The sequence below is a fragment of the Gorilla gorilla genome, chromosome 5, assembly GCF_029281585.2.
Source record: "Gorilla gorilla gorilla isolate KB3781 chromosome 5, NHGRI_mGorGor1-v2.1_pri, whole genome shotgun sequence".
Classification (NCBI taxonomy): domain Eukaryota; kingdom Metazoa; phylum Chordata; class Mammalia; order Primates; family Hominidae; genus Gorilla; species Gorilla gorilla.
The window spans coordinates 128,972,198-128,994,704 of record NC_073229.2 but is presented as its reverse complement, the minus strand read 5'-3'; the positions used below and the strand labels follow the sequence as shown (position 1 = coordinate 128,994,704).

Sequence of the window (22,507 nt, the reverse complement as noted above, 5' to 3'; positions counted from 1 at the left end):
AATTTAAAACGTATTCTATGTGGGAAAAAAAGATGTGAAATGTCCTAATCTTGAGTGACCCAGGTTTTTAAGGCACTATTGCATATTAGAGAATGAGTCTAGCCGATAGCTCTCAGAGGACAGAAGAGCACCTACTTTAATATAAACACCCTTTGCTATAACAGATGAGCAGAGTGTCATTTACTAAGACTTGCACACCCTACCTGTTGCCCAGGAACTTGGATAGGAAAATACTGGGATTCAGATTAGAAAAAGATTTATAAAAGCTAATTTTAGCTGCTTCGAACCAGTATAGAAGCAAGAATTACTAAGAAAACCTTGTTCAAAACATGTGCATTACAGGCTGCATTAAAAATTTAGAATTGCCTTCTGAAGTTACTGAAAATTAGGTGGTATAAGTATAATATACTCCATATGGTTTACAACCTAAAGCAAGTGTGGTAAAATAATGGAGAATTCCTCATAGTCAGATGCCTTTGAACAATTGTATTCTCAGAAGATTTATAGGGAGTCTGACTTCATTGTGGTGATGAGTTTCACAGAATGAGATTTTGCAGACAGAGTAGAGGAGGAGGGGTACAAAAAGTCATGTTGACCTGTGGTTGATTATGTAATGGCCAACGGGATTTATTCTGTCATAGTTGGTCAATTATAGTTACCTGCAATGATCATATACAGGTAAAGGGAATGCTTAGCACTGATTATTTTCTGGATCGTTACCTATGATGATCATATAAACATAAAGGGAATGCTTAGCACTGATTATTTTCTGAATCATTGTATGTATCTTTATTCCTTTTTCAATTAGGTCAAGAGGGAATCTTGAAAAATTAGTCTATTTCTTTGCCTCCTGGCTGAATTATAGTTCTACAAATCTGTGTTCATAGTTGTGCTAACACTGCCTGTTTCAGAATTACTCATATATTTCTGGGACACGTTCACATCTCAGTGTATAAGTGTATTGTTTTATCTTGAGTTGCATGTGATTTACTGGGCTATGAAATATGATGTTATAGGATAAAGGTTACTGATTTATTAAAAACCATTTGTATATCTTTCCGTAAGTTGAACACTGAGTGTATAATGCTTTGTCAGGTATCCTAGTGACTCAGTGGCAAGTCAGAATGGCCTTTTTGTTGTTCAGAACTGGTGTCCATGTAGACATATACCAGTGGATGTAAGTTTCAATATTTTATTTTTAAGCTTAGGAGCTTACATAATTCTGATTATATATATTTTATAGAATAAAATAGAAAACTTTAAATGGGGAAGAAATTCCATTAAGAAATAAAGCACATGAGCTCTTTTCAAAGAGGCATGGATGATAAATCCTCTGAAATTCGCCTTCTAATCTCATTTTAGAGTAAATCTGAGGAGTGCATGAAAACATTTTGAGCAACTAGCTAAGCGCCCTAAAACTTTGTAGAATATATAGCTAAATGCTATATTCTTGCTTCAATGACAAGAAGTGCTTTTTCAAATTTATATTACATTTTTTAAGGATAAAAGATTCGGAAGATTCATTTTTGTCATAACTAAGAAATTGAGTAGTCTTAAATATGATTTCATATAGATGCAGCTGTTGCATTAGAGGTAAACATGATAAAGGTCTCATTTTCCTCTTGGAAGGAAGTGGTTTGGGCAGTTGAAGAGTGCACTCTGTTTTTTGTCATTGTAGCATAATAGCACCATGATTTTAAACTACTTCTATCCGTATTTAATATTGATCAGATGAAAGGAATCATAACAACTTCTTAATAATTTTATTTTTATATAACTTTTCTTAGATCAACTGTTAAACTCCATTCTTAGCTGTATAATACCAGAATTCTGGTATGTCTTTGGATACTGATTTCAAAAAATCATTTCAAAGTTTGGTTATTCAACTGGAGATATAATTTTACTGGTGATATAATTAAGGAAAATGTGAACACTTTGGAAGGCATTTAACAGCAATAATACCTACTGCTATTATGATTGTTATTAATATGTGTGATGTGATTCTGTAAAAGTACACAGATCAGTGTCTAGACCCTTTATTTATTTATGCTTATACAAGAAGCTGGGCCCAGTGTGTTGTTTTTTAATTTCAGTTTTAGCAAGTTGAGTAAAACCTAACACTATTCTCTGTAGGTATAATTTATTAACACTTTTTGGACCATAAATTAAACCTAGTTTTTGGTAACTTTTTCTTTAAGATTTATAAATATGTTGAATTGCCAAAAATGATTAATTACAGTCTTCTCAGAATAACGTGGATTTAGAAACCGTAGAGAACTGTCAAATAGTTCAGTCTAAATTTCTGTAAGTTAGATTACATGGCAGGATTAGTTAGGGACTAATTTGTAATTTATTTAAAAATAAATTTCACTTTTATCAGAATAAACCTTATTAAGTTTATGTAACTAAATACAAAGCTTCACAAACAACATGAAATGATAGTTGAACCCTTAGTATAATAGACTATATTAGATAGAACTGACTGCATTTTTTTACTAAAATCATAGACTTGTTAAGGAACAGTGCTCAACTACGTTCAGTCAGCTCTCTTGGTATCTTTAGCCAGCTTCCAAGTTTTTCATCCAGTTACGGACAGCCATGTAAACTTAATTGAAAACATTTTCCAGACATTAATTAGATTCAGCCTGAGGCACAGAGGTAGGTAGACTAACATTTCAGAGTATATTTCTAGGGTCAGAGTAATTGTATTTATTCTAAGGCTAGAATTCTCCTTTAATCATTTCTAAGAAGTTGAAACAAATAGTAGAAAGTTCTCTTACCATTGTTACTTTTATAACACAACCAGATGATAATGATTTTTGCCGGATACTATGTAAGAGTTCAAAGTTCTCAATAGGTGAAGGTGGACAGGTTTTTAGAGAAGACGTGTATAAACCAGTCACTGATTAGTGAGTTGGGAGTTTTACTTAGTGTATAAGTTATTTGTGCATTGCCAATAACTCATGTCATCAGAATTATTTTTAATAAAAAAATTAAGTAAGGACACTTTTTTTGTTGTTTGGTCTCCTTTTAGCTAGTGATAATACCACAACTTTGATTTTTACTTAGAGTTTTATTATTGAATATCTATTCCTTTTTACTTTGATCAGTGTTTTGAGAGTTGACATTGATAAAGTAGGGCTGCCTTGGATTTCTTGCTTTGTAATTTATCAGTGTATTGGGCACAGGTGGTCTTGGTTAGTCACTGCCTTCAATTAAATGACTTGAGATTGACCTACACATTAGGTTTGTATGTTCGTTTTCCACTCAGGATATTGTTTTATCACTTGAAAGGTTATGAAGTCTGTTGAAATATGTTATTTCTTCTTAAGGATCTCTTGAAGGCCATATGAAAATCCCCTATGCTTTTCTTTTTCGGTTCCTCCGCAATAGTTTCTTATTCTGTAAGGAGGAGGGAACCCCATTCCAGATAATCAATGACTAGGGGAATAGATAGTTTTTTTTGGTGGGGAGAGAAGGGGCGGAATTGGGCAGGGAATTTGCAATTCTAAATTTTTTTAAAAGTCTGTTTTGTCGATCCAGTTTTAGGCATATAGCTGTTAAAATTATGTATATTAATGTAGCGTAGCTCTTAAAATTATGTATATTAACTTGAAAAATACATAGGTAATCATTTATCAGTCACCTATTTATGTTGGCATGCTTTTACGTGTTTGCATTTAGTAAATTGTAAGCCACTGCGCTTAATTTAAGCAAGTAAATGAGAAGCCATATAATTTTAAAAATAGAAGGTATGACCATCATTGTAAATCACAATTGTAAGGTTTTTTGGACTTCATGGCTTATAGATCAGTGCATTTTTCACAGAAGTATTTGTGGGATTTTAGGGGCAAGAAATTTGCTAAAATAAATTGAATCCAAATCATAGAAAATCCTGGTTTATTTTTCTGGATAGCACTGATCACCATCTAGTACACTACAAATTTTGTTTATTTACATCTTGTCACTTTATCTTCCCTTTCTACTATAAACTTCTTGAAGGCAGGTTTTTTTGTCTGTTTTGTTCATTGTTGTAACTCGAGTATCTAGAGTCGTGCATAGCACATAATTTAGAGCAGTGGTCTCTAACCTTTTTGGCACTAGGGCCCAGTTTCATGGAAGACCAGTTTTCCACAGTCAGAAGTCGAGGGGATGGTTTTGGGATGAAACTGTTCCACTTCAGATCATCAGGCATTAGATTCTCACAAGGAACTTGTGCCTAGATCCCTTTCATGGGCAGCTTACAATAGAGTTCATGCTCCTATGAGAATCAAATGTTGCTGCTGATCCGACAGGAGGCAGAGCTCAGATAGTGATGTTCACTTGCCTGCCACTCACCTCCTGCTGTGTGGCCTGGTTCCTGATTTAGAGTAGTGCATAACACATTATCTAGAAGAGGGCATAGCACATAATGGGTATAGATTTTTGTTGAAAGATGGAAGAAACTGGTGGAGGGTGTCCAGATTCTTGGCATTTTGAACAAAGAATTGGACAAAATACACAAACAAGTAATGAAGCAGCAAAAGCAGATATTTATTGAAAACAAAAGTATACTCCATGGGGTGGGAATTGGCCCCAGCAGCTGCTCAAGGTTCTGGATACAGAATCTTCTGGGGTCTAAATACCCCGTATATGTTTCCCATTGGCCACTTGGTGTTCGCCTCATGTAAATGAAATGGTGGCCTGCAATCAATCAGAGGCTGAAATTACAAAGGTCACACCCCTATGCAAACATCTGATTGGTTGTGGGAAGCAACTAATCAGAGGCTAAAGTGAAGTTACAAAGTTGCACTTCTGTGCATTTGAAGACTTGGCCCTCAGTCTGATTGCTTGCACATAACTACCTTCAGTTAGTCTGATTGGTTGCTATGTGCAGCCAATCAGAGGTTGGTTGCTGTGTGCAACCAGTCCGAGGCTGAAGTGAAGTTACAGAGTTAGACTCCTATGCAAACGTCTGATTGGTTGCTTTTTACAACCAATCAGTGGTACTTTCAATTTCCCATCTGCCTCGCAAAGAGCTGGGGGTTTGCAAAGGTCTCTGGTCCTTTTGTTACTTAGGCGTGGAAAGTTAGGGTTTTCCTTTCAGTTTATTTCTAGGAAGTCAGGGTGAAGTGGCCTTAGGTTCCCTGACTCCAGACCCTATTCTCCTGCCTCAAAACCACTCAAATGCAGGATCATTTTGATCCATATATTCTGCCATTTTCTTTGCATTTCTTTTTTTCTTTTTTTTTGAGACGGAGTCTTGCTCTGTCGCCCAGGCTGGAGCACAGTGGCGCATCTCAGCTCACTGCAAGCTCCGCCTCCCGGGTTCACTCCATTCTCCTGCCTCGGCCTCCCGCGTAGCTGGGACTACAGGCGCCCGCCACCACGCCCGGCTAATTTTTTGTATTTTTTTTTTTTTTTTTTAGTAGAGACGGGGTTTCACCGTGTTAGCCAGGATGGTCTCAATCTCCTGACCTAGTGATCTGCCCGCCTCGGCCTCCCTAAGTGTTGGGATTACAGGTGTGAGCCACCGTGCCCGGCCTTCTTTGCATTTCTAAATGTTTGTCACTTTTTTCCTTTTATATCTTTAAGTGGAGTGTATATTGATAGTGTTGATTCTTACAGAAGGTTGTATCTGTTTGTATCTATTGCTGAAAATTTCTCCTTTTGAGAATCCTTAGGGATTTTAAAAGTTTAATCCAGAATTTATTCTCTTGAATTATGTTGTGCCTTATGCTTTGATACAATTTAAAACTCTCAGGTAGTGTTGTTTCTTCAAGAGCCTTTATGTATTTATTTTAACTTAATAAATGTTCAGAGTACATTTTCATCTATCTAAGTTTTAACCTTTGGGCACACATGAATAGTTTTCACATAGTTGAAAACATTGATTATCTTGTAGCACTTTGGAAGAGTGTATGTGGAGTCTTGAAACTCCGTTGTTAAATTCCAGTTGTTAAGACCAGGCAATAAATACGTCATTATAGTTCTACATAGCTGTTTATCATTCATGATATCTCAATATCGTATGTGTGTATTGTCAACAAGAAAATAATTTGTTACTGTGGTTAGACCTTTTGCTTTACCACTGAAATATTGTTACTCTGGATTATTTGAGAATGAGACTCCATTTTGCACACTACTGTGTGTCCAATTAAGGAGTAGTAAGAGACTTGGGAGGGCTCACCTTCCGAACAAGGCTCAGTAGAAACAGCCAGACTAGTAATGGGATGGGTTGGATAAGTGTTAACAGCCTCTGTCCCCTCGCCTAACACTAAGTAGACCTTCCTTATTATCCTTACTACTCATCACTGTGCAGTCTGCTAATTGTTGAGGTGAGTACATTTTAGGTTCCTTCTGTACTTGAATTATCTTTACTTGCTGTCCTCAGAGAAATGACTGGAGAGTTTCTTAAAACTGTGATTCAGGTTGTCTGTGACTTTCTAGCAGCTTTTCTTATTATGCCATTTAATCAATAATTGACTGAATTCTGCATTTTCCTTTCCCTTCCTATTTTAGAGCTTTTACAAAAAGAAAACCGCCAGCAAACATCTTTTTTTTTTTTAATTCACAAAGATAGATGACTTTGCACTCACTTCAGTGCTGCAAGGCAATTTTTTATTCTTTAAAATTCCTTTATACATTTTTATCCTAATTCTAAGGGAAGTAGGTTTTTCTCTGTTTTTTGATTTTTGGTTTTTATTGGGGGATTGGAGCAACATTTTATCTGCAAGTGCAGCTATTGAAAACTTTAAAAATATGTTTCTTTTAATAGTTGCATATTTTGAGGATCTTCATCGGGCTGTTTTTTTTTTTTTAAAATAGAAAAGTAGAAAGATTTATGAATGGAAAATAAAATGCTGGAACAAGTAATTTCCAATTTTTTTTTTTTTTTTGAGACAGAGTCTCGCTGTGTTGCCCAGTCTGGAGCAGTGGCATGATCTTGGCTCACTGCAACTTCTGCCTCCCAGGTTCAAGCGATTCTCCTGCGTCAGCCTCTGAAGTAGCTGGGATTACAGGTGCCCACTGCCATGCCCAACTAATTTTTGTATTTTTAGTAGAGACAGTGTTTCACCATGTTGGCCAGACTGATCTTGAACTCCTGACCTCAGGTGATCCACCTGGCCTCCCAGAGTGCTGGGATTGCAGGTGTGAACCGTTGTGCCCAGCCTCCCAATTTTTTAATCAAGTGTTTTTCTCTCTTAAAAAAAAATTAATGTCTTTGTAGGATATATTAAAAGTGATAGCAAAAACCACAATTACTTTTTCACCAACCAAATACAAGGCTATGACAGTTTATATTGTAAATCATGCTTTTTTTCTATGATTTGCTTCAAGTTTGTCTCACCAGTTTGATGAGAACAGTAGAAGAGTATGTTAGTCTAATGGCTAAATTGTTTTTATATTGTAAGCTCTACAGTATAAATAGAAATACAGAAGCACTATAAAAAATACATGGTTTAAAATACCCTCGTCCGGGAGGGAGGTGGGGGGGTCAGCCCCCCGCCCGGCCAGCCGCCCCGTCCGGGAGGGAGGTGGGGGGATCAGCCCCCCGCCCGGCCAGCCGCCCCGTCCGGAAGGGAGGTGGGGGGGGTCAGCCCCCCGCCCGGCCAGCCGCCCGGTCTGGGAGGTGAGGGGCGCATCTGCCCGGCCGCCCCTACTGGGAAGTGAGGAGCCCCTCTGCCTGGCCAGCCGTCCCGTCCGGGAGGGAGGTGGGGGGTCAGCCCCCCGCCCGGCCAGCCGCCCCGTCCGGGAGGGAGGTGGGAGGGTCAGCCCCCCGCCTGGCCAGCCGCCCCATCCGGGAGGTGAGGGGCGCCTCTGCCCGGCCGCCCCTACTGGGAAGTGAGGAGCCCCTCTGCCCGGCCACCACCCCGTCTGGGAGGTGTACCCAACAGCTCATTGAGAACGGGCCATGATGACAATGGCGGTTTTGTGGAATGGAAAGGGGGGAAAGGTGGGGAAAAGATTGAGAAATCGGATGGTTGCCGTGTCTGTGTAGAAAGAGGTAGACATGGGAGACTTTTCATTTTGTTCTGTACTAAGAAAAATTCTTCTGCCTTGGGATCCTGTTGATCTGTGACCTTACCCCCAACCCTGTGCTCTCTGAAACGTGCTGTATCCACTCAGGGTTGAATGGATTAAGGGCGGTGCAAGATGTGCTTTGTTAAACAGATGCTTGAAGGCAGCATGCTTGTTAAGAGTCATCACCACTCCCTAATCTCAAGTACCCAGGGACACAAACACTGCGGAAGGCCGCAGGGCCCTCTGCCTAGGAAAACCAGAGACCTTTGTTCACTTGTTTATCTGCTGACCTTCCCTCCACTATTGTCCTATGACCCTGCCAAATCCCCCTCTGTGAGAAACACCCAAGAATGATCAATAAAAAAATAAATTAAAAAAATAAAAAAATAAAAATAAAACCATACACAAGTAGCTGTCTAAGTACTTAAGCTTGACTCTGTAATAGTTATTTAGTAGGGAGTTACTAGATTATCTGTGATTAATGTAGTTTATGAAGATGTGTCAGATTATCCATTAGTACTAAATAAATACTATTTAGTAATCTGAATTCAGAAGAATTATAATGCCTACTTTTTGATAAATAGTGATTATGAACATGGACTTGGGTTTTAATCCCTGCTTCACTGTTTACTTATGTGTTGGGGTACAAATTACATGATCTCTTTGACACTCAGTTTCCTGCTTATAAAAGTGAAGAGAACATCACCTTCCTCGAAAGATGCATTAAATGAAATGATAAATGCTTATTAGCACACTGTCTGGGTACATATTAGTGTTACTTACATTATATCATTACATAGTTTTAACAGTATAGTTTATGTAAATAGTATATTTTGTTAAAATTACTTTATTACAGTTTCTGGACTGCTAGGTTTTAATTGGATGCTAATATATATTTTCAGTGTACTGGCTTTCATCTCTCCTGAGCCAGTTGAGAGTTGAAGACTTACTTTCTATAATTTCTTTTTTTTTAACTTTTATTTTAAGTTCAGGGGTACAAATACGGGTTTGATACATAGGTAAACTTGTGTCACGGGGCTTTGTTGTACAGATTATTTCATCACGTAGGCAGCCTAGTATACATTAGTTATTTTGCCTCCTCCTTTCCCTCCTCCCACCCTCCACCCCTTTGAAAGGCCTCAGTGTATATTGTTCCCCTCTGTATCCATGTGTTCTCATCACTGAGCTCCCACTTATTAGAGAGAACATGTGGTATTTGGTTTTCTGTTCCTGTGTTAGTTTGCTAAGGATAATGACCTGCAGCTCCATTCATGTCCCTGAAAAGGACATTGTCACGTTCTTTTTTATGGCTGCATAGTATTCCGTGGTGTATATGTACCTCATTTTCTTTATCCAGTCTACCATCAATGGGCATTTAGGTTGATTCCATGTCTTTGCTATTGTGAATAGTGCAGCAGTGAACATATGTGTGCATGTATCTTTATAATAGAATGATTTATATTTCTTTTGGGTATATACCCGGTAATGGGATTGCTGGGTCAAATGGTATTTCTGTCTTTAGGTCTTTGAGGAATCACCACACTGTCTTCTACAATGGCTGAAATAATTTACTCTCACCAACAGTGTTTAAGCCTTCCTTTTTCTCTGCAACCTTGCCAGCATCTGTTGTTTTTTGACTTTTTAATAATATCCATTCTGACTGGTGTGAGATGGTATCTCATTGTGGTTTTGATTTGCGTTTCTCTAATGATCAGTGATGTTGAGCTTTTCTTTCATATGATTGTTGGCCACCTATATGTCTTCTTTTGAGAAGTGTCTGTTCATGTCCTTTGCCCACTTTTTAATGGGGTTGTTGTTTTTTTGTAAATTTGTTTAACTTCCTTATAGATGCTGGATATTAGACTTTTGTCAGATGCATAGTTTGCAAAAATTTTCTCTTGTTCTGTAGGTTTTCTGTTTATTCTGATGATAGTTTTTTTCGCTATGCAGAAACTCTTTAGTTTAATTAGATCCCAACTTTCAATTTTTGCTTTTGTTCCAATTGCTTTTAGCGTCTTTGTCAGGAAATCTTTGCCTGTGCCTAAGTCCTGAATGGTATTGCCTACATTGTTTTCCAGGGTTTTATGGTTTTGGGTTTTACTTTTTTTTTTTTTTTTTTTTTGAGACGGAGTCTCACTCTGTTGCCCAGGCTGGAGTGCAGTGGCACAATCTCGGCTCACTGCAAACTCCACCTCCCGGGTTCAAGCGATTTTTCTGCCCCAGCCTCCTGAGTAGCTGGGATTACAGGCATGTGCCACCATTCCCAGCTAATTTTTGTATTTTTAGTAGAGATGGGGTTTTGCCATGTTGGTCAGGGTGGTCTCGAACTCTTGACCTCGTGATCCACCAGCCTTGGCCTCCCAAAGTGCTGGGATTACAGGCGTGAGCTGCTGCACCTGGCCTGGGTTTTACATTTAAGTCTTTAATCCATTTTGAGTTAATTTTTGTATATGGTGTAAGGAAGGGTTTCAGTTGTTTTCCTATAGCTAACCAGTTATTACAACACCATTTATTGAATAGGGAATCCTTTACCCATTGCTTGTTTTTGTCAGGTTTGTGGAAGATCAGATAGTTGTCAGAGTGCGGTCTTACTTGTGGGTTTTAGATTCTGTTTCATTGGTCTATGTGTCTGTTTTTGTACCAGTACCATACTGTTTTGCTCACTATATCCCTGTAGTATAGTTTTAAGTTGGGTAGCGTGATGCCTCCAACTTTTCTTTCTGCTTAGGATTGCCTTGTCTATTTGGGCTCTTTTTTGGTTCCATATAAATTTTAAAATAGTTTTATCTAGTTCTGTGAAGATCATCAATTGTAGTTTAATAGGAATAGCATTGAATCTATATAAATTGCTTTGGTTAGTGTAGCCGTTTTATTGATACTGATTCTTCCTGTCCATGAGAATGGGATGTTTTTCCATTTGTTTATGTCATCTCTGATATCTTTGATCAGTGGTTTGTAGTTCTCCTTGTAGAGATCTTTCGCCTCCCTACTTAGTTGTATTCCTAGGTTTTTAATTCTTTTTGTGGCAGTTGTGAATGGGAGTTCATTCTTGACTTGCCTCTCAGCTTGACTCTTGGTGTATAGGAATGCTAGTGATTTTTCCACGTTGGTTTTGTATTCTGAGACTTTGTTGAGGTTGTTAATTGGCTTAAGAAGCTTTTGGGCTGAGACTGTGGTATTTTCCAAATATAGTGTTATGTCATCTGCAAACAGGGATAGTTTGACTTCTTTTCTTCCTATTTGTTTGGGCTTTTGTTTTTTTCTCTTGCCTGATTGCCCTGGCCAGAACCTCCAATACTATGTTGAATAGGGGTGGTGGGAGATGGCATCCTTGTCTTATGTTGGTTTTCAAGGTAATGCTTACAGGTTTTGCCCATTCATTATGATACTGGCTGTGAGTTTGTCATGGATGGTTCTTATTATTTTGAGGTATGTTCCTTCAATACCTAGTTTTTTAAGTTTTTTTTTTAAACATAAATCGATGTTGAATTTTATCAGAAGCCTTTTCTGCATCTGTTGAGATAATCATGTGGTTTTTGTCTTTAGTTCTGCTTATGTGCTGAATCACATTTATTGATTTGTGTATGTTGAACCAACCTTGCATCCTTAGGTTGAAGCCTACTTGATTATGGTGTATGAGCTTTTTGATGTGCTGCTGGATTCTGCTTGCCAGTGTTTTTGTTAGGGATTTTTGCATCAATTCCATCAAGGATATTGGTCTGACATTTTTTTTTATTGTATCTCTGCCAGGTTTTGGTGTCAGGATGATGCTGGCTTCATAGAATGAATTAGGGAATAATCCCTTCTCAATTTTTTGGAATAGTTTGAATGGGAATGGTAGCAGCTTTTCTTTGTATATCTGGTGGAATTCAGCTGTGAATTCATCTGGTCCTGGCTTTTTTTGGTTGGCAGGCTTATTTTCTGTAATTTCTATAACAGTAGTGAACACCGTTGCTACTTTCCATCTCATTCCTATTTTGGGACCTTACAGACACCACTTCTAGGTCAATGATCAGAGGAAAGCCATGATTAGAAGGCCCACGTAGTCGTTCTCTTATAAAATGGTGACCGAAATACTTGTTTTTCTTATATTTGAAAGCTATAGTTGACTACTTGTTTTCAGTTTAGAGGAATTACATAGATTATAATACAGTTTTATATAACAGTGTTTTTATTACATAGATTATAGAATTCATGTTGGGGTAGAAGTAAATTTAAATAGACATGTGAATACTATGTCTTAAAAATATTTTATTAGTATTAAAATCTTCTGATAAGAATGCTAGTCCCTTAAACCACCCTTCCTCTTTGTTAAGTCATGATCACCAGAGGCAACAATTTTCAACTTTCTAAACTTTTCCTTTAATATGTATTTCCAAATAATAAGCTTCCATGGCTCTTTCTCAGTTTATGACTTTTAATATTATTTAATCATTTCTTGTTATGGTAAATGATGATTTATAAGTTTTGATTAGACAATATTGGTTATATATAGTTAAGAAAGTATTGTTTACTGCTCAGTCAAGTAGTGAACTGTAATAACGTTCTTTTTTGAGGATGGCTGTTTTTCTTGAAGTTAATAATTGGGTTTGCTCAGTTTTCTTTGTATGAATCAGCGTTTCTTCATCTATATGCTCCTATAAAATATCTCTTCATACTCTCTTCTACAAAGACAGATTCATTAGATAGTTTGTCAGTTCCATCTTTCTTTCTCCTCTATATTAATTCATTTTCACCTGATATAAAGAACTACCTGAGGCTGGGTAATTTATGAAGAAAAGAGTTTTAATTGACTCACAGTTCTGCAGGCTTAACAGGAAACATGACTGGAAGGCCTCAGGAAACTTACAATCGTGGTGGAAGGTTAAGGGGAATCAGACAGCTTCTTCACATGGCAGCAGGAGAGAGAGAGTGTGTGCGAGGGGGAAGTGCCACACACTTTTAAACCTACAGGTCTTGTGAGAACTCATTCACTATCACAAGAGCAGCAAGGGAGAAATTTGCCCCTATGATCCAGTCACCTCCCCCCAGACCCCTCTTCCAATTTGACGTGAGATTTGGCGGGGACACAAATCCAAACCATATCATTCCACCCCTAACCCCTCCCAAATCTCATGTTCTTCTCGTATTGGAAAATACAATTATCCCTTCTCAACAGTCCTCCAGTCTTAACTAATTTCAACATTAACTCAGAAGTCCACAGTTCAAAGTCTCATCTGAGACAGATAAGTCCCTTCTGCCTATGAGCCTGTAAAATAAAAAACAAGTTAGTTACTTCCAAGATACAATGGGGGTACAGGCATTGAGTGAATGCTCCAAGTGGGAGAAATTGGCCAAAACACAAAGGCTACAGGCCCCATGCAAGTCTGAAACCTAGCAGGGCTATCATTAAATCTTAAAGCTCCAAAATAATTTCCTTTGACTCCGTGTCTCATATCCAGGGCACACTGATGCATGGGTTGGGATCCTGAGGCCTTGGGTAGCTCCACCCCTGTGGCTCAGCAGGGTACTGCCCCCTAGACTGCTTCCACAGGCTGACATTGAGTACCTGTGGCTTTTTCAGGTGCACTATGCAAGCTGTCAGTGGGTCTCCTATTCTTGGGTCTGGGGGGTGGTGGCCCTCTTCTCACAGCTCTACTAGACAGTGCCCTGTGTGGGGTTCTAACTCCACATTTCCTGTCTGCACTGCCCTAGTAGAGGTTCTCCATGAAGGCTCTACTCCTGCAGCAGACTTCCTCCTGGACAGCCAGGCATTTCCATACATTCTCTGAAATCTAGGCAGAGGTTTCAAAACCTCATCTCTTGCCTTCTGCACACCTGCAGGCACAACACCACGTGGAAGCTTCAAGGCTTGGGCTTGCACCCTCTACAGCAGTGGCCTGAGCTGTACCTTTGCCCCTTTTAGCCATGGCTGGAGCTGGAGCTGGAGCATCTGGGACACAGAGCACTAAGTCCCGAGGCTGCACAGAGCAGTGGGGCCCTGGGTCCGGCCTGTGAAGCCATTTTCCCCTCCTAGGCCTCCCGGCCTCTGACGTGTGGGGCTGCAGTGAAGGTCTCTGACATGCCCTGGAGACATTTTTCCTGTTGTCTTGGTTATTAACATTCAGCTCCTTGTTACTTACGTACACTTCTGCAGCTGGCTTGAATTTCTCCCCAGAAAATGGGTTTTTGTTTTCTACTGCATGGTCAGGCTGCACATTTTCCAAACTTTGTGTTCTGTTTCCTTTTTTTTTTTTTGAGTTGTAGTTTTGCTCTTGTTGCTCAGGCTGGAGTGCAATGCAGTGATCTCGGCTCACTGCAATCTCTGCCTCCTGGGTTCAAGCAATTCTCCTGCCTCAGCCCCCTGAGTAGCTGGAATTACAGGTCCCTGCCACCACGCCTGGCTAATTTTTGTATTTATAGTAGAGATGGGGATTCACCATATTGGCCAAGCTGGTCTCAAACTCCTGACCTCAGGTGATCTGCCTGCCTCAGCCTCCCAAAGTGCCGGGATTACAGGCGTGAGCCACTGTGCCTGGCCCTCTGTTTCCCTTTTAAACATATTCCAATTTCAAACCATCTCTTTGTGAATGCATGTAAGTGAATGCTTTCAGAATAAGCCAGGTCACATCTTGAATGCTGTGCTGGTTAGAAATTTCTTCCACCATAGTCTGGGCGTGCTGGGTCAGGCCTGTAATCCCAGCACTTTAGGAGGCCAAGGTGGGTGGATCACTTGAGATCAGGACTTAAGGACCAGCCTGGCCAACAGGGTGAGACCCCATCTCTACTAAAAACAGAAAAAATTAGCTGGGTGTGGTGGCGCACGCCTATAATCCCAGCTACCTGGGAGGCGGGAGAATCGCTGGAACCTGGGAGGTGGAGGTTGCAGTGAGCTGAGATCATGCCATTACACTCCAGCCTAGGAGACAGAGTGAGACTTTGTCTCAAAAAAAAAAAAAAAAAAATTTCTTCCACCAGATACCCTAATTCATCTCTTTCAAGTTTAAAGTTTCACAGATCTCTAGGGCAGGGGCAAAATGCTTCCAGTTTCTTTTTGCTAAAGCATAGCAAGAGTGATCTTTACTCCAGTTGCCAGTAAGTTCCTCATCTCCGTCTGAGATCACCTCAGCCTGGACGTCGTTGTCTGTATCACTATCAGCAGTTTGATCAAAACCATTCAACAAGTCTTTGGAAGTTCCAAACTTTCCCACATCTTACTGTCTTCTTCAGAGCCCTCCAAACTGTTCCAACCTCTGCCCCTTACCCAGTTCCAAAGTCGCTTCCACATTTTCAAGTGTCTTTATAGGAGTGTCCCACTCCTGGTACCAATTTTCTATATTAGTCAATTTTTCACACTGATATAAAGAACTACTTGAGACTGAGTAATTTGTGAAGAAAAGATATTTAATTGACTCAGAGTTCTGCTGGCTTAACAGGAAGCATGACTGTGAGGCCTCAGGAAACTTACAGTCATGGTGGAAGGCAAAGGGGGAAGCAAGCATCTTCTTCACATGGTGGCAGGAGAGAGAAAGAGCGTGAGGGGGGATGTGCCACACACTTTTAAACCATGAGCTCTCATGAGAGCAGCAAGGGGGAAATCTGCCGCCATGCTCTGGTCACCTCTCACCAGGTCCCTCCTCCAATTCAATGGGAGATTTTGGCAGGGACACAAATCCAAACCATATCACCCTCTAAACCTAGAAATAATCTTAGTGTCTCTCCCATGTTTGATCTCCATATTCTAGATTCCATATCTTCTATTATGGTTTATTCTCTTTCTTTGGAGGAGGATATGCTTCAGTAGCTTCTTGAGAAAAGGTGCATTGAAGATAATTTTAAAAATCTTATAAAATAGTTAAACATGTTTTTTATTTATAACCATCTATTTGAATAATAGTGTAGTTGGCTATAGAATTCTGCATATAGAGTAATTTATCTTACAATTTTGAAGGCTTTTTACCTTTTAGATTTCTGTGTTGCTGTTGAGAAGTTTAATGCCCACATGATTTCTGTTTATCTCTGGAATCTCTTATCCCTGATGTTATCATGAAATTTCACTTTGACATGCCTCGTTGAAGGTCTTTTAATTTAATAGACTAGACACTTGTTGAGAGTTTTAAACCTGGCACCTGATGTCTTTCAGTTCTGGGAACTTTTTTGGTATTATTTTTTGGTTATTCCCCTTTGGTCCCTCACCCCCTTTCTTTTCTTTATTCTTATTTTCTGCAGTATGTCTCCCTTGATTGATTCACAAATTTTCTCATCTTTCCTATTTTCTACTTTGTCTTTTTATTCTACTTTGTAGAATTCCTGAACATTTTCTTTTTAAACTTCTGTTGAATTATTTATTGCATTGTATTTTTGATTTCTCATTTCCTGAATATTTCTACCCAACATCCTTTTATCATTCCATGGTATAATTTCTTTTCTGTTCGAGGTTATCAGTTACTTTTCTAATTTTTGTTGTTTTCTTTGGTTCCCTTTACTGTCTTTGTTATTCTGAGTTTCATTTTTCGGTTTGTTGTAATTTTTGTTTTTCAGGTTAGAGGCCTGCTTCAGTTGTATTTTTAATATTGTCTGTTCATTCATGTGTAATGGTGAGGCACTCAAATGTTGGCTGGAAGCGCTGTGTACATGAGTTGAGTTTGTTGACTACTTGGTTGACTGTACACCAATGTTTCTCGGTCTCAACACTATTGATATTTTGGATCTGATAATTCTTTGTTGTGGGGGCTGTCATCTGAATTTTAGGATATTTAGCTGCATCCCTGACCTCTACCCACTAGCTGCCAATAGCATTTTCCCTTCCCTGGTCATAAAAATAAAAAAGTTGCCTCATGTTCCCAGGGGAAAATTTAACCTTGGTTGGGGACGACTGCTATAGACCCATTGTCCCGAATTGGGCTGTTTCTTTATTTTTAATTTTTGTTTCTTTTTAGAGATAGGGTCTTGCTTTACAGATAGCGTCTTGCATGCAGCACCATGCATGGCTAATTTTAAAATTTTGTTGTGGAAATGGGATCTCTCTAAATTGCCTAGGCTGGTCTTGAACTCCTGGCCTTAAATTATCTTTCCACCTTGGTTTTCCAAAGTCTTAGAATTACAGGCATGAGCCACCATGTCTGGCTGAACTGAGCTGTTTCACTGGGGACTTTCTAATGCCAATATCTGTAAGATTCTTTTCTGATGCAAGTCTTGAGAGGAAGCTTTTAATTCCTTCTACTTGAGGTTTTTAAGCCTGCCTGCTGGATTTCTGGGAGCCTAGTAGGAACATGGAGGCTGGAGGTTTTCACTTTATTTGTTGTTTTCACGATGGCTCCTCATCTTTGCTCTACTTGTGTGTCTTGTCTCCCAGTCCAGAGCCTCCCTGTTCACTTTGTGCAGAGAATAAACTTCCCATCTTCTGAGACAGTGTAAAGAGGGATAGTAACTAACTGGATGGGATGGGAAGAAAGGTCCTAGGGGGAGAGTCTGTTTCTTCTATTGACTTTCAACTATTCCTCCTATTTTTAGCTCTACATAACCATTCCTGTATTCCAAGGTACCTGGTACTTCCAATTCCTCGATTCCTTTTTTGTTTTCTTAATGTGTGTGTTCTGTAGTAAGAATTGAGTTGCTTATCGTTGGAATCCCCATTTGTGGGCAGTTAGGCTTTAGCTTTCTTTGATCTGCTAAGTCAGTTACTATTTCTCCATTTGCTTGCTATCTTTCCAAAACTTACTGACTTATTCAGTATGCTGTTGTTTTCTTTCTTGTTCTTCCTTTGGGTGTTTAGTTTTATTATTTTACTGACATTGTACTTTGTTTAAAAGCGGCAAAAAAGATGAACAGATGTGTTCAATCCAGAAGTAATAAGCGTCTAATTTCAAACTATTTTGTTTTTTTTTTAGGCATGGGGTCTTTCTCTGTTGCCCAGGCTGGAGTGCAGTGGTGTAATATAATTCATAGTAGCCTTGAACTCCTGGGCTCAAATGATCCTCCCACCTCAGCCTCCTGAGTAGCTAGGCCTACTACTATGATGTGCTACCATGACTAGCTCATTTTTTAATGTTTTTGTAAAAATGGGGTCTCACTGTGTAGACTAAACTGGTCTCAAACTACTGTCCTTAAGCCACCTATTGCCTCATGTTTTATGTTTTTACATTTTCTTCCTTTTTGCAGGAAAAACTCAAATGAGGATTTTAGGAATAAAACCATAAAAGTTTTTTTTTAAAGGTTTTCAACTGGGCCCTGTCCTGTCCTTAATCAACAGATATGTATTTTTAAGATTTTATAGTAGCGTACTCTCTCTTAGTATGAGTCAAATGATTGGAGGAGTAGAGCTTAGGGGACTAAGTATATATTAATGGCAATCAGTGAAATTGAGCCTATATATGCTACTGTTAATAGCAAAAGGGCTTCTTAGCTTTTTAAAATTTTATATTTTAGTAATTATGCTCTTGACTTTGGGAAAGTTATTATTCTGGTGCTTAGTTTTTTAGAGGTGAAAAATTCTGGTATTTAAAGCAATTTAAATTCAAGTATCTAAAGCAATAGGGTCCAATTCACTAGCCACATGTGGCTATTTAGATTCAAATGAGCTATAATTAAATACAATTAAAATTTTAGTTCCTTAGCTGTACTAGCCACATTTCAAGTACTTGGTAGCCAATATGTGACTACTGACTACTTTTGATACAGTGCTGCTCTAAAGACTTCCAGATTAACACAGTTTCTATTACATTGATAATTCCACATGTATGTGTGTTGTGCCTGAGAAACTTAGAGCTTACAAAAAGTTGAATTTGCTCGGCCATAGTAATTGTCACGTGCCCACTCATTTCCTATGTAAAGCTTCAAGTTGTGGGAAGAACTTCCCTTATCTGGATTAAAATTGTGGTAATTGTATCTTTTGTTTGATTCCTCTGGCTTTACTTTTAATTATTTTTTCCCCCCTCAGACAGTGCAGTGCTTGCTAGACAGTGGTGCTGATATTAACAGGCCAAATGTATCAGGAGCAACTCCATTGTACTTTGCTTGCAGGTATGATATTTTATATTTCCAGATGCTATATATACTCATATATATATATATAAAGAAATATATATATTTCCAGATGTATATATACTCTATTTCTAGACACACACATTTCTGTGTGTTTTCTAAAGCTCTCTTGTTTTCCCACAAATATGCTGTCTTTTAAGAGGAAGTATAATCTCTTTTTTAAGATGAAGTATTATGGTTCTATTACTTAACTGTATGAGGAAAAGTATTTTCTGTTATATTTAATTGCCATTGCTTTTATGTTACATGTGGAGCTTTTGATTTGCTTGATTACTTCAATTTTAGACTAAGTACTTATTAACAAAAGATAAATCAGTAATCTGGTAATTCCCATCGTTTACCGTGTTATGTAACCAGGTCATTTCCAGTGGGGATAAGCTGTTGGAATATATCTTGATCCAGAGCCATGTCTTTTCTTTCTCTGTATCTATAACCAAAAAAAAATCTTGAGTCAGTCTTGTTAGATATTGTTATATATTAAGTTATTTTTGTATTTCTATATTGGTTCATTTTCTTGATGTGTACATTTTGTTCACTTATTCATGTATTCAGCAAATGTTTAGTTAACACTCACTGTGTCATGCATTGTTGTAGGTGTGTAATACAGTAATAAATAAACTCTAGTCCCTAAGGAGCTATCAGTATAATTATACACATGCTGTCACACCCACACCCACACACATATGTAAAAATATGTACACACCTATATATTATGTATTATGTAAATGTAGTTTGCAATTAGCATCAGTTCATAGAATACTATAGTGATTCTTCTTTTTGATTTAAATTATATGAATTGTAATATTTATTTAGGCCTTCATATTCCGATATAGAGCTCTCCAGAAAGCTCCTCTCTTCTTCTTTTTTTCTGTTTTATATCATTTTATTGGAAGTTGGTTTTAGGTTGAAAGACCTGCTTTTTTTCTTGTTTAGCTTCTTGTTGGGGTCTCTGATGTGCCTTTGATGAGACCGGTTCAGATCATCTATTTAACAACCCTGTATTAGAATTCAGGGGCTTCTGGGTTTCTAGACTTCCAGATCTTTCTGATTCCAGCCATTTTCTTACATTATATTTATGATTTGGTTGCTTGGCTAGAAAACCAGTTCTTTCCGTAGTGTCCTGAATTTATGAATAATATCATTTGATTCCCTGTAATCATGTTGTATCTTGAAGGGTTATCTTTAGATCAGACCTTTTTTTGAAGCTCCAGATTTGAATGTCCATCTGCCTGTTTAACATCATCACTTAGAAGTACCACAGAATCTCACATATTAACATGTCAAAATACAGCTTCAGATTTTCTTCCTCAAACCTTTCCCCAGTTTTCCTCATCTTAATCAATAGAAACCTTATTGTCTCAGTTGTTTAAATTAGAAATAATTAGGTTATTTTTTATTTCTCTCTCTCCCTTTGTGAACTTGGAATTTATTAGTAAGTTCTGTAAATTCTACCTTCAGAATATGTTTGGAATCTGAACTTCTAACTCAACCAAAACCACCTTAATGTTGTTACCTTTTGCCTAGAGTACTGCAGTAATCTCTTCACTGGTCTCCCTGATTCCTATGTTGTTTCCCTCCAATCTCTTCTTTCCTCAGCAAAGTGATCTTAAAAAAAAAAAAAAAAAGAATCTGCTCTTGTTACTTTGTGTTTAAGCCTTGTATATAAAACTTTTCAGTGCCTCGTTGTTACATTTTAAATATAATTCAAGTTCTACCTTGGCCTGTGAGACCTCCACGATTTCACTCCTGTTTAGCTCACTGTACTTGAACCACAGTGATTCTCTTTGCGTTCCTTAAATGCAACCAACTCTTTCAGCAGGCTTATCTACATGGTATTTGTTTTGCCTGAAATGTTCTTCCTTAGGCTTTTTACAGGGCTGACTATTTCTTATTCATGTTACTGCTTAATTAAGTTACTTTTTAGGAAGGCAGTTCCTGACCAATCTAAGCAGGTCATTCCCCAGATTTTTGATCGCAGTATCACAGTCATTTCCTTCATAGCACTCCCTATTTTGTAGTTGTTTATTTACTTGCTTATAGTCTGTCTCCCCTACATGCCTAAAAATTCAATGAAAGCAAGAATAGTGTTTATTTTGTTTAGCACTTTATGTCCAAAGTGTAGTACAGTGTTTTGCACTTAGATGCGTAGTAGATGTTTTTGAATGAATGCATCACTATGAAAAATATCTTATAAAAAACAATGCCATTTATAATAGTTAAAATAGAGGCATGTTAGTGTTGTGCAGAACTGGGATATCCCTATGGTTAGTCTGAGCTTAGGGATATGGGAGAAGGATTTTTAAGAGATCCTTTCTCGTAGTACTGTATTCCCATCATTTAGTTTTAATCTAGCAAATATTAGATCTTTTTGAACAAAGATGGTTAAGCAAGTCTGTGATGAAATGTAAAACCAAAAAATCATTGTTGTAGAAGAATAATAGATATGGAACATGGTTCTTCTGCAGGCACACTTTTAATTTTACTTGTGATATCTTGATACAGGTATAAATTAAAAACATAAGTTATTCCCAATGTGTTGTTTCTGATAAATGAAAGGGAAAGGAATATAGGAAATAGAACAAGTTAACCCCCAGGACAAATTATAGGGCTCTAAGATAAAGGTTAAATGGAATGTATAGTTTTTATTGGTTGAGAAGTATTACTAGATATAATATATCATATTCAAGGGTCAACTACTGAAACTGTTTTCTTTGTATTTGAATTTTGCAATTAAATTTAGAATGGTATTAAGATACAGGGGAAAGAACCTAGTTTGTGTAGGCAGGTTCAAATCCCAGCACCAGAGCTATACAACATTAGTCAAAATTCTTGATCCCTGAAGCTTTGTTTGTTTGTGAAATGGAAGTGCTGATATCTGCCTGGTGAGATTATTGTGAAGATTAAATGTGATGGCTTCTGTAAAGCATGCTGCAGAGTATTCAACACTTAGTAGTTGATAGGTGCTAAGTTCTGACATACTTCTTTCACTCTTCAGTGAGCATAAAGTCGTGTTGTCCTCATTTAATTTAATTGCTCTACAGGGTTTTCTTTTGTTTCTTGTCTAATTCTAAGCACTTTTTTTTTTTTTTTTTTAAATTTTTGAGACAGAGCCTCAATCTGTTGCCCAGGCTGGAGTGCAGTGGCGTGATATTGGCTCACTGCAATCTGTGCCTCCTGGCTTCAAGCGATTCTCCTGCCTCTGCCTCTCGAGTAGCTGGCATTACAGGCATGTGCCACCACACCCAGCTAATTTTTATATTTTAGTAGAGATGGGGTTTTGCCATGTTGCCTGGGCTGGTCTCGAACTCCCGACCTCAGGTGATCTGGCTGTCTCATCCTCCCAAAGTGCTGGGATTACAGACGTGAGCTACTGTGCCTGGCCCTGGGCACTGTTTTATAATGTAGTGTTTCTGTGAGTCTTTTTCAGATGGATTTTGACCTAAAATTATGATAGAAAGGGTTTTCCAGCCAGTTTTCTTCT

The 22,507-nt window shown here is 38.2% G+C and overlaps 1 protein-coding gene across 15 annotated transcripts in view; it reads left to right on the top strand.

The window, feature by feature from the left end:
• The window catches only part of HACE1 (HECT domain and ankyrin repeat containing E3 ubiquitin protein ligase 1), a 135,164-nt gene that overhangs the window by 29,584 nt on the left and 83,073 nt on the right, over nt 1-22,507 (top strand). For 12 of the 15 annotated variants that reach the window (XR_008680980.2, XM_019030126.4, XM_004044479.5 and 9 more), the window contains one exon: nt 18,923-19,005. The exons of the other annotated variants lie outside the window; for them this stretch is intronic. Coding sequence is in view for 11 of the 12 variants with exons in the window: in XM_019030126.4 (XP_018885671.1) it covers nt 18,923-19,005 (83 nt within the window). In the remaining variant the exon portion in view is untranslated. The remainder of the gene's footprint in view (nt 1-18,922; nt 19,006-22,507) is intronic. 15 annotated transcript variants of the gene reach the window in all.